This window comes from Aspergillus ibericus, assembly GCF_003184845.1.
Source record: "Aspergillus ibericus CBS 121593 unplaced genomic scaffold BO80scaffold_31, whole genome shotgun sequence".
NCBI lineage: Eukaryota > Fungi > Ascomycota > Eurotiomycetes > Eurotiales > Aspergillaceae > Aspergillus > Aspergillus ibericus.
Window position 1 is genome coordinate 362,869 of NW_020292129.1, and position 13,609 is coordinate 376,477.

The following is a 13,609-nucleotide window of genomic DNA, read 5'->3' on the forward strand; positions in this document are numbered from 1 at the left end:
GGTTCTCACGTAAGCCACAGGCTGCACAGTGTCGTTGTTCTTTGTGCACTTAATTAATCCTGCCGCGCATCATCACACGATCTACTTACTGGCTTTACTTCGTACCCTGGTCGTATCCTGGTTCTTCAGAGTCTATACGAGTTACGAGTCAACCTCATCGTAAACACTGGCCCTACTGTCATTGTGTAAACTGTACTCCGTACTACTCCGTAAGCTGTACGCCCTCGTCTACTGATTTACTGCCGATCCGGCGTGCCTGGGGCCACCGACGCTGCCGGACTGCCTGCTGGACCGCCCAGCCGGCCCTCCGCCCCAATCCAGAGTGACCACTTCGTTTTTCCTCGCCAATAATTCTGCCCCGAAATTAGAGTTGCGTCTCCCCTGGATTCGTTTCCTCTTCTTTTCCTCCGCCGCCGCCCTCTGGTCCTCCTCCTCCCTCTCCTTCCCTACCCCCGTTGGAGACACTTTTCCGGCTCAATTGATCGCCCGACATGGCCACCATCAATGGGAGCTTTGTCTCCCCCTCGGCTGATGCTGTCGTCTCTCCCAGGCTCTTCGAGCCCACCGGTCTCCTCGCCTCCGTCCTCGAGGGCTTCACGGTGTGGAAGGCCTTGTTGACTTTGTTTATCGGCGCCGTTATCTACGATCAATGTAGGTTTTTCGACCCAACATTGGCCTGAGAAAGCCAAAGTCAAGTATAGATCTAACCCATTGCACAGTCCGGTACCTCTGGCAGAAGGGCTCCATTGTCGGCCCGGCATGGAAGCTGCCTTTCATGGGACCTTTCCTCCAGTCGGTCAACCCCAAGTTCCACGAGTACAAGGCCAAATGGGACAGCGGAGACCTGAGCTGCGTTTCCGTCTTCCACAAGTAAGTCATCGGTTTTCGCGACATGTCTCGGGTCATATGGCTAGGCCTATGGCCGCACGAGATCTGATTTCTAACGTATTTGACCATAGATTCGTTGTTATCGCATCCACTCGCGACATGTCGCGCAAGATCTTCAACTCGCCTACCTACGTCAAGCCTTGCGTTGTCGATGTTGCGCACAAGCTTCTTGGTGCGGACAACTGGGTCTTCCTGGATGGCAAAGACCACGTTGAATTCCGTAAGGGTCTCAACGGTCTCTTCACGCGCCAGGCCCTCTCTTTCTACCTTCCTCGCATGGAGGAGGTCTACAACGATTATTACGCCCGCTTCCTGCGAATCTCCAAGGAGAACAACTGCAAGCCCACTCCCTGGATGCCCGAATTCCGTGAGCTCATGTGTGCCGTGTCCTGCCGTACCTTTGTCGGCCACTACATCACCGAAGAAGCCATTCAGAAGATCGCCGATGACTACTACATGATCACTGCCGCCCTGGAGCTGGTCAACTTCCCCTTCATCTTGCCTTACACCAAGGCCTGGTACGGCAAGAAGGCCGCCGACATGGTTTTGGCCGAGTTCTCCAAGTGTGCCGCTAAGAGCAAGGCCCGTATGGCTGCCGGCGGAGACATCTCGTGTATCATGGATGCGTGGGTCAAGGCTCAGCAGGATTCTGCCAAGTACCGTGAGAAGCTTGCCCAGGGCGTCCCCGTTGACACCAATGAGAAGCCTCCCCAGCTCCTGCGTGACTTCACCGATTACGAAATCGCCCAGACCGTTTTCACCTTCTTGTTTGCTTCCCAGGATGCCACCAGTGCTGCCTCGACCTGGCTGTTCCAGCTCATGGCTGATCGCCCCGATGTTCTTGACAAGGTCCGCGAGGAGAACCTGCGCGTTCGCAACGGTGATGTCAAGGCCCCTCTGACCATGGAGTTGCTTGACAACATGACCTACACTCGTGCCGTGGTCAAGGAGACTCTGCGCTACCGCCCTCCCGTCATCATGGTTCCCTACTTGGTCAAGAAGGATTTCCCTATCACCGACAAGGTCACTGTGACCAAGGGTTCCATGATCATCCCCTCGGTGTGGCCCGCCTGCCACGATGAGGAGGCCTACCCCAACGCTGACTCTTTCGACCCTGACCGCTGGATTACTGGTACCGCCGAGCAGCAGACCAAGAACTGGCTCGTCTTCGGTACTGGACCCCACTACTGCCTGGGTCAGACCTACGCCCAGCTGAACCTGATGGCGATGATCGGCAAGGCCAGTATGGAAATGGACTGGGAGCACACTCCCACTCCCGAGTCGGAAGATATCAAGGTCTTTGCTACAATCTTCCCTCAGGTATGTATATGTTCCTTGCGTCATTTAGCCCTAGGTCTGAAGCTGACAAAATCCAGGATGATTGCCTGCTTTCATTCCGTCCCCGCCCTTAGGCGTTTCTGCTGTCTTGCTGAAGACACCAGGCGCTATAACGTCACGACATGCCGGATACCTGGCCTGCTGAACACAGACAAGCGCCTGCTTCGTGACTACGGGTGCCTTTTCTATCCTGGTGATAGAATGGTTGCAGGCATTTTTCCTTTTTCCTTCCCTTCTCGAAAATGTATCTACTTGTAGTATTGTTTTTCTTTCCCCAGACTTCCAGTCTTGGACGTTGGGTGGAAGATGCGGACCGTCGACCTTTTGAGGTGCGGCTACTGGCCTCTCCGTCCGGAGGCACCGACACCGAGGTCAGGGTGTCTGGAGTATATGATATCGAAACGACCCACGTCAGCTTCCACGATGAGCGACGCATTGAAGGGACATGTCATTTTTAGACCACGGTACCTAGATTAATCATAATAATGTGACATTTGAGCTATTTAAATTGTCGGCGTTTTACTTAATCCATGCCATTGTATCAATATCCTTCCTTCACACAGGAGTTGTTGAATAAACATCATGCCCAAGCTCTCTTCGATTCGTCAGTAACTACGGAGTATTCACACAACAGACGCCGTCTTCACCAAGCCACACTGACATATAAGATCACCTATCCCCTCTAGGATGGACTTTTTGAACCCACATCTCATGACCCCCCTACAGCCAGGTGCCATGCTACATTTTCGGTTTACAAGATCTCATTTCTAGTACGGATACCAGCGGTCCCCTATACCATATCAAACCCCCAAAGCCATACAATGCCGATTCCTAAGCGATTATTGACGCTAATTATAGATGTCAATCATCGGTCATCGCATCTCAGTACCGTACAGCAAACGTTGGAGCATTTAACTCCCGCGAAGCATGACAAGCTTTCCTCCAGACATACAAACTCGAATCAATCAAATAAGACGTCTGAGCTTGATGCCCCTTTGCCAAGTCCAGTCCTGTCAACCAGGAGATTGCTTTTCCTCAGATGGTTCAATGCACGAGATGGATCACTTGTTTCACACTGTGCATTATGAGTGCATGAAACTGTTAATGATAGAAACATGTCGGCATAGAGATCCTGAGGGTTGTACGCGCATTTATGGAACGAAGTAAACTTGAGGAGCTTGCTCTGTTCGGAATCGCAGAACCAGATTACGTTGTCTATAGACACACGAACCAATATAGGAGGTAATGATAGGCAATTTACAGCATGGCCTAGCACAGCGAACCTTCCGTCAGGATCTAGCAACTTACCGCATTTCGATGCGACTGCGCACAACTGCAGATTGTGAACTGTACGCTAATCCGGAACACTAAGACATGACCTGATGAGCCAGTGGCTGTCCGGAATAACGAGCATGATCTGCTTGGATTTCTAGATTCCAAGAAGGTTACCATGACAGTCTCGGACCATGCTACTGAACACCATTTCAAAGTGCTTCATTGTCCAAGATGGAACACATGAATGAATATATATATATATATATATATGTGGTCTTAAATCAACCCATATAAGCCAAACCATTCAAATCCCTCCTCTTGCTTGTATGCTGAAACTAGAAGCAAGCAGCTGCACTGCTTTTGGGCGAGCGAACTTTCAAAGATTAGACAGTCTTTAGTTTCTCTAAGATGCATCAGTTTTCGTAGCAGAATCTGCATAATCCCTGCAACCGTCCCATGTAGATAAGCAGTCAAATGAAGCATTGCATCAAAAGCGGCCGATGCAGGACGCCCCCAGCGGAAGGCGGTCAGCTCCGCAACTGACATCACCCGAAACCGGCCTCTCTTCTCGACTCTTTGTTCTCCATCGCGATTCTATTCTACTGGCCTTCCAGCAGCTCAGGAATATCAACTCATCTGCACGGGCGTAAGTACACTGCCTCCTCCCGAATCACCGACTACTCCCTTAACACAGACAGAGGTCACCAAAGCACAAACAACAAGCCATCAGCTAACTTCCCCAGACTATCCGCCTCTTCCCATTCGAAATCACCAACCCTCGCAGAGTCAATCAACAATGGCCTCCCTCCTCCCTCTCCGCCGCACCCCCTCAACCCTCCTCACCACCACCAAAACCCCCCTCTTCACCCGCTCCATAACCATCGCCCCCCGATCCTTCAACTCCCGATCCTCCTCCCTCCCCCAAAGTACCACCACCAGCACTCCCCTCCGAACCCTCCCTCGAACCACCGTGCCCCAGCCCCTCCACCCCCTCTCCATCCGCCAACAATCCTCCACTGGAGACAACGAACCCTCTTTCCGCCAATGGGGCTTTGAAGACGTGCGTCCATCCCCTGTCCCGAACACCCACCCACCTCCCAAACTAACATGCTCCCTGCTGCCCAGATAACTGCCTCCCTCCCCACCACCTCCCCAGCCTCCCCGCCCTCGATGCCCCAAAAATCCCTCATCCTGATCGACGTCCGCGAACCCGCCGAATTAACCTCCACGGGGATCATCCCCTCCGCCGTGAGCGTGCCGCTGGCGTCGCAGCCCGACGCGCTGTTCCTGACGGAGGAGGAGTTCGAGACACGGTTTGGGTTTCCTAAGCCGGGCGTCAAGGGGGATGGCGAGATTGTGTTTTATTGTAAGGCGGGGGTGAGGGCCAGGGCGGCGGCGCAGTTGGCGGTGCAGGCGGGGTATGAGGCGGAGAGGATTGGGGTTTATGATGGGAGTTGGTTGGATTGGGCGAAGAAGGGGGGACGGGTGGAGAGGTGGGAGGGGGATGATAATTGATCTTTCTGTTTATTCTATTTACGGAGGTATGGGTATGGATTAGGGGTGGGTGTAAATATGTGGGATGGGGAGATTGCATATTTACTTGCATGATACTGCGATGTATAAATGCTTATACTCAGACTGAAAATTCAACGAGATCCATAATTATCATTAACAAACAAACCTAGGTATCGACCACGGCTTACTTTTCCACCCCTCGTGTCATGTACAGGCATCTTGCTTTTGATAGAAAGTCGTAGTCATTCCTCATGCAGGCTCTCTTTGCTTTTCGTCTCGAGAGTGCACCAAGCGTGTCCTCCCTCCTCCATGTCGCATCACTCGCTATCCGATCCCACGATTGCAGCCATATTGGCTGTGCCCCTATCCAAACCCAACATCATGCCAAGCTGCACTCACGTGAGTGCCCGCGGCGTAGAACTGACAAGCAGGATGGTCGGCATCCGGGTGACAGACGTAATCGTTCAGGCGATCACGGGATGTCAAAGACAGGCTTGAGCTTCTTGACGAGACCCCATTCCTCCATCGTGACATCCGAGCGGTAGAATTCCTTCAGCGTATCGATACTGGCACGGGAGATGTGGGAGTACAGCGTGTCCTTGTCTTCCAGCTGGCGACCGTACATGGGCTGGTTGCTTCCCTCGATCTTGACGGCAACGGAAGGCTGTCCTCTCTTGCAGACGTTGATGGGCTTGTGATCACGTTCGATCGAGACACTGGGCAGACGATTAGTTATGGTTCAAAATAAAAAGGAAAAGAGAGAGCAAAAACTTACACTCTGCCAAGGTCGATGATTTCCTTAGCGCCGGTCTCCGGGTTGGCCTTGACAGCAGCGATAGGAGTGTGCAGCCGCAGACTACCCTCAGCGACATCGACACCAATGACGATCGGGTCCTTCTTGTTGAACACAGCCACGGTCTTCAGCACACAGGGGAAGACGGCAAGCATCTTGCTCTCTTCCTTTCTGCGCTCCGCCAGCTCAGCCATGTGCTTGGTGAAGTCATCAAACAGGTGGTAGATGATGTCGGCAGTGAAGATCTTGACGCCGACTTCTTCGGCGTAGGCAGCAGCTTCCTTGTCCACCTTGACATCGAAACACAACATAACGGCGTACTCCTTGGCCTTCTCCAACATGGTACCTGCCATCATGACATCACGCTTGTACACAGGACCAATGGAAATGTTGGCGACGGGAATCTTGGAGACGCGGAGGAACTCTAGCAGCGCCTCCAGGGAACCAAGAGTGGACGCCTGCACGCTGACACCACGCTGATCACGGGAGACCTTGCTGAGCAGGTTCTCCAGATCGGACATGACCTCCTCCTCAATGTCCTCCTCATCGTCATCGGGTCCGACAACCATCAGACGGGAACCGGCAATGGCCTGTTCAAGGTCGTTGGCGGCAATCTTGACACCAAGAGCAGCCTTGACTTCCTTGTTGTGCACATACTGCGACTTCAGACGCAGTTCCTTGAGAGGAGCCGGCGTGAGCAGGGCTCGAATGTTGGTTGCTATAGGCCCGTTCAGACCACAGAGCACGATTCGATCACCCTCGCGCAGGATACCGTTCGACAGGACAACGTCAATGGTCGTACCGAGACCCTCAATGACCTTCACCTCAAGAACGGTACACTCAACCTCCGACAGATACATCAGGGAGTTGGTCATACGCTCCTGGGTCAGAGTCGTCAACAGCTTCAGCATATCAGGGATACCTTCACCGGTGTGGGCCGAGGTGGGCACCAGGGAGACATTGCGGGCCATGGACTTGTTCTCGTAGAACAGCTCCGAGTTGAAACCCTGTTCAGCGAACAGGAGCTTGGTGCGCTCCAGACGGGTGCGGAACTCGTTCTGGACGCCCTTGCTCTGCATAGCCAAACTCTCCTGGAAGCCGTTGTTGTCGATCTTCTTCCAGCCGTAGAGACGATCGATCTTGTTAAGGGCAACGATGAAAGGCGTGCGGCGGTCACGGAGCAACCTCATGGACTCAAGCGTCTGGGGCTCGAGACCGTGCATGATATCGACAACCAGGATGGCGATGTTACAAAGGGACGAACCTCTCGAACGCAGGTTGGAGAAGGACTCGTGACCAGGGGTATCGATGACCAGCAGACCGGGGATCTTGAAGTCGAAAGAGCCATCCTTGTTCACCACGGCCGTCTTCTGGCGCAGCGCGTCGACAGGGAAGTAAGTAGCACCGATTTGCTGGGTGATACCACCAGCTTCACCCTCCTGGACGTTGGTCTGACGAATCTTGTCCAGCAACTTGGTCTTACCGGTATCGACGTGACCCAGAATACAGCAAATAGGAGAACGCAGGTTGTCCTTCGAGCGGGCTGCCAGAGCCTCCTCGTGCTGCTTCTTTCTGCGCTCGGCGGCCTCGGCCTTCCTTTGAGCAATCGCCTTCTGTGCCGCAGACTGCTCCTCATCCTCAGAGTCCTCCTCGGAGGAAGACTCGTCAGAATCCTCCTCGCTCTCCTCGCCCTCTTCCGTCTTCTCGGCAACCTTGCCGTTCGTGGCCGGCTTCTCTTCCTCTTCCTCGTCGCTAGGGGCATCCCAGCTGTCCTTCACGTCCTCGGCATCAGCAGCCTTCTCCCAGTCTTCGAGCTCACTCTCTTCGCCGGCAGCGGCGGCGGCGGCAGCAGCAGCCTCAGCCTCAGCCTTAGCCTTCTTCTCCGCTTCCTCCTTTCTTCTGCGCTCCTCCTCGGCCTCGCGCTGGGCCTTGGCGCGGGCAGCAGCGGCTTCCAAGTCCTCTTCCTGCTTCTTGGGTCCCTTCTTCTTCCGGTTGTCGTAGACAGGGCGCTTCTTCTCAGCCTGGCCCTCTTCCAGACCAGCAACCTTGGCACCACCAGCGGCAAGCATCTGCTGCATGCGACGCTCGTTACGCTCCTTGGCTTCCTTCTGGGCCTTAGTGAGCAGCTTGCCTTCCCTGCGGAGCTGCTCCTTCTTCTCCTTCTCCTTCTCCTTCTTCCGTTGGCGAGCCTCTTCCCTCTTCTTCTCTTCTTCCTCTTCACGAAGACGCTTCTCCTCCTCCGCAGCCGCCTCCTCGGCTGCCAGGCGCTCCTCCTCTTCGCGCTGTTTCCGGAGAGCCTCCTGTTGCTTCTGAATAGCAAGCAGGTGCGCGGGGATCTTCTTCTTCTTGCCACCAGTTTCCACCGCAGCAGGGGCGGGGGCAGCAGCTTCCTCGACCTTCTTCACAGGCTCGGCCTTGGCGGGCTTCTCCTTCTCAGCGGGAGCAGTGGTCTTCTTCTTGGCAGCCTATACAACAAAAGCCGTAAGCTTAACACAATCATTGCACCACAAACAAGCAGTAGAACGTACCTGTTCCTTCTTACGCTGCTTCTCGCGCTCCTTCTTCTCCCTCTCCTTCTCCTTCTTGGACTTCACACGGAAGCCACCTTCCTCCTCTTCTTCTTGCTTGGGCTCAGGCGCAGCAGCCTTCTTGGGCTTGGCCTTTCCAGCAAACACATCATCCTCATCAAAGGTACCCTCCTCAGGCTGCTTGCTGGCGAAATCGGCACCACCATTGGCATCCTGACCGGCATCCTCGCCCTCGACGAAGTCATTGGCCGGCTTTCCCTTCTTCGCCTTCTTGTTCTTGTTCTTTCTCAGAGCAGCGAGCAAGCCGCCACCGCCCATGCCGCCACCCTCCTCCTCGGCAGGAGCAGCGTCGGCGGGAGCTTCGGCCTCGCCACCGGCAGCGGGAGCGGACTCGCCCAGCTCAGCTTCCCAGTCTTCCTCTTGTCTCTTGTTTCCCTTCTTCTTGGGCGCCATTTTGGGAGATCGAAACTCGTTAGATGCCTTCGTCTATATAGAATCTGTCGTCGGGGTAAGGTTAGTGAAAAGATGCATGGGGGCCCAGCGGTGTTGGCAGCAGTGATGATGGTGCGCACGAACAAGGAAGTATCAGCTTCTCCGGGCCGCGATCTGCGGTAGTCGGGAGGCAAAGAGTGGCAAAAATAAGCCCGAGAATCCTTCACAAACGATCTCGTAGAACAGAAAACGAAAGAGTGAAAACGAGCACCTTTTCCCCCCTGTGGTCGATAAGGTCCAAGGCTGGAGACTCGGTGGGCGGGAAGGACGGTCCTTTGGGGTAATAAGAATTTTGGGCCGGCGTGGGTGGGGACGACGCCGGATTATTATGCGATGCGAATCCGCCGCCCCGCCGCCAGTTGGTGGCGCACCTTCAGAGACTCAACCCTAACGACACGCGATCACAGCCTACACTTCGGAGGGTAGTTATTTGCATGGGAAATGGCAGGTATGTACACAATACAGATCTATATATAGAATGTTACCGAGATTGGTCCTCCATAGCTGAAACTGTACGCTCTGATCCCCAGCCCTAGAATTCCACCTGGAGTATTCTTTGCAGCCATCGCATCACACTTTCTACTGGATCCGTCATCTCTCCAAGGACATCCCTGGCCACTTCTGCGAATTGCTCGAGGACTGGCTGTGACGAGCCAGTTACGGGAATAGATGAACCGCTGAGCATATGCATCAAATGCCCGGGTCCACGCAATAGCAAGCGACTGAGGATGTCGCCATCGATATGCATCTGAGATGGTTGAGGGTCCATCAGTCCCAGAGGGTTACGCTGCCTTCTCCGTTTCGGCGTAAACGGACAAATGACCGGGTCCCGAATGCATAGGTTTTGCAGCAGGCGTAGGAGGCGCCACTCTTTTTCACTGATCGTCAAGAACCGATAGACCGTACCATTCAGGGCATTGCCGTAGAATACCTGAGAGGTGGAGGAAATAGGTGACTTGTTAGAGCCGGCGTTGAGTCTCATCACGGAAGTAGGAAGGTGTGCGTCACACAGGGCTGTAGGTAGCATCTTGTTGTTCTCGGTCACCCCGTTCTCGGTGAGAAGGCTGACTCGCCCACCTCGGCTAGAGCAGAGAATAAGGTTCCTCTTTCCGCCAATATGGACGTGAGCGAGCCCGTCGTGCTTCTGCCGATCGTAGGCATGAAGAGTCAGTTTGTCTTCTGTGGCTTTGAGCACCATAAGGGACTCTCTGGATGTGGTCATGTAGAGGTATGGCTCTCGGGCCGTCATGAGGACCGCGGGAGACAAGACCGAGTACCTTGCCGCTCGAACCCATCGTGTTTGCGAGAACTTCGGTTCCAGGGGCACGATTTCATGGCCCGTTGAAACCATCAAGGTGAATGCACCGTATGTGGCAATAGAGAAAACCGGTCCCTCGAACTTGTGGATGTATTTCATAGAGCATTCGATCCGCGACGGTTTCGACGGATCGCGGTATGCCTGCAAGAATATGACTCGGCCCCGATCCTGCTGATTCTTGCGAGACGTGCCAATGACGATGAAGTGATATTCCTCATCGCCTTTTCGGGGAGTCCACTCTAGTATGCAGCTGATCCTCTCTCCTGCTGCTCCTTGCGGTCTCCAAGGCCGGGGTTCGTCATCCAGCGGATTCTCAATGGGATCAACGAGCGAATGTTGTAGGTCGGGATCCACAAACTCAATAAAGGGCCGGGTGTAGCGTTTGACAGGATCTGTATCAGTGTCGTATGTGGTCTGAGAGTACACCACTATCAAGCTCTTGAGATGGCGCGAATAAGCAAGTTTGCTGGCACTGCCTGGCAGATCGATCCTCCTTGGAACGGTCTTTGCCCCCTGATCCAAGGTACAAATCATAAGCTGCCCATCTGCGACACAGAACAGTGTGCCAGAAAGACCATCCATGTCTTGAGCCGCCGTACTAGAAATGGAAAAGCTATGTATGCTTTTCGGTTGGTATGCAGGCTAAGAAGGTTAGAACTTGGGGCGATTCTCAAAGGACGATTGAAGCTCACGTTATTCTGATCGGTGACCCATATTCTTTGAACAGTGTGATCAGCGAATTCGCCGGTGCAGGATGCTTGCCAGAATCCTTGTCCACAAGTCAACAAGGCAATTTCTCCCTTGCCCTGTACTTTTACTGATGTGTGCCCTAACTGTTGTGGTGTTGTCTGCTCCAACGCTGATATCGATCTGGGTTAGCAAAAGCAATCAATTTGAGACGCAACCTAGTACTCACTAATAGGAGGGGTGTTGCCCTTTCCCAGTGATAATCCGAAGGGAACCAGGATGCCGCTTCGCAAACCGCATAGAACGGTGTACATCCTTGGTGATTCTCTACCGGCCTTGCTGATGACAGCAATGCTGTCAATAGCTTTGGATATGTCGTCCTCATTCCCAATCATGGCAGTGGTTTCCTTCAAGAAAGAGACGGTCTCTGCTATGCTATACACCAAGACTTTCCCGCTGCCCGTTCCTATGAAAAGAAACAGAGAAGAGTCGAGATCCTCAATGGTCATGCATATGGGCTCATCTTGGATCAGTAAAGGCGGATTAAAATCAAGGAGCTGATGCTGGCTTGCACTGGTGTTGAGATTCTTCACGTGTAGGCGTACTTCATGCTGGGTCCTAACAGCAGTAGCAATAAGTGAAGTCGGTCCATCAACCGCAGCCACCACAACCGTTTGACCCGAGTCGACATCAAGCCGGTAGCCCGGTATTTCTGGAGTTGCTCCCACACATACTGACCTGTCCGTCACTTGGATGATAGCTCCCGATTCAGTGCAGCCGGCCGCCAAGGTCTGTGTGCCAAAGTCGAGTCCAGACTCTTCCTCATCGATAGCACACAGTTCCTCTCCAAAGTCGGCAGGTAGGTATAGCAAGATTGAGGACACAGGATCCGAGGTTAGGACAAAAACGCCACCGCTCGCGTTGTCTGGCATGGTCCATATGTCTCTTGTGCCAGACAACTCCTCCAATGCAACAATTAACCCGATTTGTGCTTCGATGCCATGCCGAAGCTCCACTACTGCTCCTCGCGAGAATGAAGACGCAGAGCAAACAAATAGTCGATCGCTTGCAATGTCCGAAGATACGGCACTCTCATTTTTCACAATGACGGAGTCGGTGACCGGAGTCCAATTCATAAACTTTTGAACACATCGTGGATGATCTCTAGCCTTCTGAACAAATAAGCCACCATCGCCTGTCGTGCCCGCCGCAAGGAGCAGGTCACCACCTTCGTAGCCGATATCCAAAATATCAAATGCGGCGTCAACGTCACAGCACAGTTGTCCTAGATGAGTCTGGTTTTCAAGTTCGCCTTCGCTGCCAATGCCTAGATAGATGATTTCTCCATCCTCACGGCAAAGGTAGATGTCATCATGCTTTTGGTTGTACAGCCAATTGCGCAACGGTCTTGCCCACCTGGTCCAAAGGGGCGATTTCTGAGATTCCCGCTCATAGACAGGAAGCGGATACCTGCTAGGTGGCCTCTGCGGATCAAGCTTATTTTGATACACAGCCATTGAAGTCGTCGTGACGAGCAAGAAGGAAGACGTCTTTGTCAACGGAATCAGCATCGTCGGTAGCCTATCCTCCAACGGTAATACTTTTTTGTTTACGCGTGGAGTAGCCTGGCGTAAAGACTCGTTCGCATCCCATTCATAACAAACAGCATGCGTTAGGTGGTCTTGAGCAACCAACAAAAGTAAAATGATCTTGTCCCCATCCTCAGACTTGGGATATAGGAATTCCATCGCTATGATATCGCCTTCGACACGGAAAAAGCGCTCCTACAAGGAATACTCCCAGATTAGTAGGCTCGACGTATGTAGGTTTTGCTATACATACCTCTGCTATCGGGTCTAGCTTGCTCTGAGCCATCTGGGACTGAATGCTTGGCGGCTTCTTCAGGACGAAGACCCCAAAATAATCACACGAGGCACTAACTGCGACGGCGCGAGATCTGCAGATCCTCAGTACAAGATCTTCAGGCTGATTGAAAAGAGATATACCTTGGTTCCACCGCAATATTGCGGCCAAATCGTTCAAAGGCACTGACATCGTTTGGTAGCGGCCGATGATGGTAAACAAACTGGCCACTCGCATTCGAGTAGTATAGGAACACTAGCTCTTTTGAAGCAAGACTGAGCACCAATATTTGAGGAGGAAGACCCTGGTGCAAACCCGAGTTCGTACGCAATGTTGGATTGCTAGACCCAAGCTTCATTTCCTCCTCCCAAGGCAACTCCGTGCTCACATTAATGACCTTGGCTGCCATAATATTCGAGTCAAAGTCACTTTTGGTAGTGACCTCCTTCAGATGGACTCCAGATACCGCTTCTTTGATTTGCAAATGCCGTTCGCCAACGAAAACAACATCGTTTTGGTCCTTTCCCCTGAGATGCGCGGGGAGAATCCACTGAATTATCGGGCTTGATACCAATGTATGCGACAGAAGCCCGATTTTAGCCTGTGTTGTGAGAAGGGTACTTTCGGTCTCGATATCCATTGGCTCTTCATTTGAAGAGGCCGCCGAAGTACTTGCCGTTAAGCCTGAATTGCTCCTTGACGCAGCCATGGTAGCTATTCCAGTAACCCGCGAGAGAGAAATCAAGGGTTGAGAAAATTGGAGAGAATGCTCTTGCAGCAAACAGAAGATCAAAAAGAGCAATGGCTGCTCTGTAAGGAAAAGAGAGGAAGCGATTGCGTAGAATCCACGATTGATGTCAGAAGCTGCTCCTCCAGAATCTCGAGATCTTCTAGCAGAACAACAAAGTCAAG

General features: G+C 53.0%; 4 protein-coding genes across 4 annotated transcripts; 2 read left to right on the plus strand and 2 right to left on the minus strand.

The window, feature by feature from the left end:
* Nucleotides 1–215: 215 nt before the first annotated feature.
* Nucleotides 216–2,731, plus strand: erg5 (C-22 sterol desaturase erg5). Its single transcript, XM_025722791.1, has 4 exons — nt 216–651; nt 720–870; nt 960–2,208; nt 2,265–2,731. Exons 1-4 carry the CDS (start codon nt 492–494, stop codon nt 2,298–2,300), a joined length of 1,596 nt encoding a protein of 531 aa, XP_025573433.1. The 5' UTR covers nt 216–491; the 3' UTR covers nt 2,301–2,731.
* A 1,364-nt stretch (nt 2,732–4,095) lies between these two features.
* Nucleotides 4,096–5,016, plus strand: BO80DRAFT_466551 (rhodanese-like domain-containing protein; the record flags this gene model as incomplete). The annotated part of the gene is made up of 3 exons (XM_025722792.1): nt 4,096–4,147; nt 4,245–4,561; nt 4,627–5,016. The coding sequence occupies exons 2-3, from the start codon at nt 4,298–4,300 to the stop codon at nt 5,014–5,016; spliced, it is 654 nt and encodes a 217-aa protein (XP_025573434.1). The 5' UTR covers nt 4,096–4,147; nt 4,245–4,297.
* Nucleotides 5,017–5,111: 95 nt separating this feature from the next.
* BO80DRAFT_426925 (putative mitochondrial translation initiation factor IF-2) lies at nt 5,112–9,017 on the minus strand. The gene is made up of 3 exons (XM_025719889.1): nt 8,338–9,017; nt 5,792–8,274; nt 5,112–5,732 (listed from the first exon to the last, which is right to left on the minus strand). Exons 1-3 carry the CDS (start codon nt 8,788–8,790, stop codon nt 5,489–5,491), a joined length of 3,180 nt encoding a protein of 1,059 aa, XP_025573435.1. The 5' UTR covers nt 8,791–9,017; the 3' UTR covers nt 5,112–5,488.
* Nucleotides 9,018–9,361: 344 nt separating this feature from the next.
* thtA lies at nt 9,362–13,337 on the minus strand (the record flags this gene model as incomplete). The annotated part of the gene is made up of 5 exons (XM_025715957.1): nt 9,362–10,789; nt 10,840–11,006; nt 11,064–12,618; nt 12,677–12,791; nt 12,841–13,337. 5 exons carry the CDS (start codon nt 13,335–13,337, stop codon nt 9,362–9,364), a joined length of 3,762 nt encoding a protein of 1,253 aa, XP_025573436.1.
* Nucleotides 13,338–13,609: the final 272 nt, after the last annotated feature.

Excerpts from the sequence above, each read along its gene's own strand:
- erg5 (XM_025722791.1), top strand. The coding sequence starts at position 492 with ATGGCCACCATCAATGGGAGCTTTGTCTCCCCCTCGGCTGATGCTGTC. Across the intron at positions 871-959 it reads TGCGTTTCCGTCTTCCACAA|ATTCGTTGTTATCGCATCCA; the intron begins GTAAGTCATCGG and ends ATTTGACCATAG. Across the intron at positions 2,209-2,264 it reads TTGCTACAATCTTCCCTCAG|GATGATTGCCTGCTTTCATT; the intron begins GTATGTATATGT and ends GACAAAATCCAG.
- BO80DRAFT_426925 (XM_025719889.1), bottom strand. The coding sequence starts at position 8,790 with ATGGCGCCCAAGAAGAAGGGAAACAAGAGACAAGAGGAAGACTGGGAA. Across the intron at positions 8,275-8,337 it reads AGCAGCGTAAGAAGGAACAG|GCTGCCAAGAAGAAGACCAC; the intron begins GTACGTTCTACT and ends TTTGTTGTATAG. Across the intron at positions 5,733-5,791 it reads ATCATCGACCTTGGCAGAGT|TGTCTCGATCGAACGTGATC; the intron begins GTAAGTTTTTGC and ends TCGTCTGCCCAG.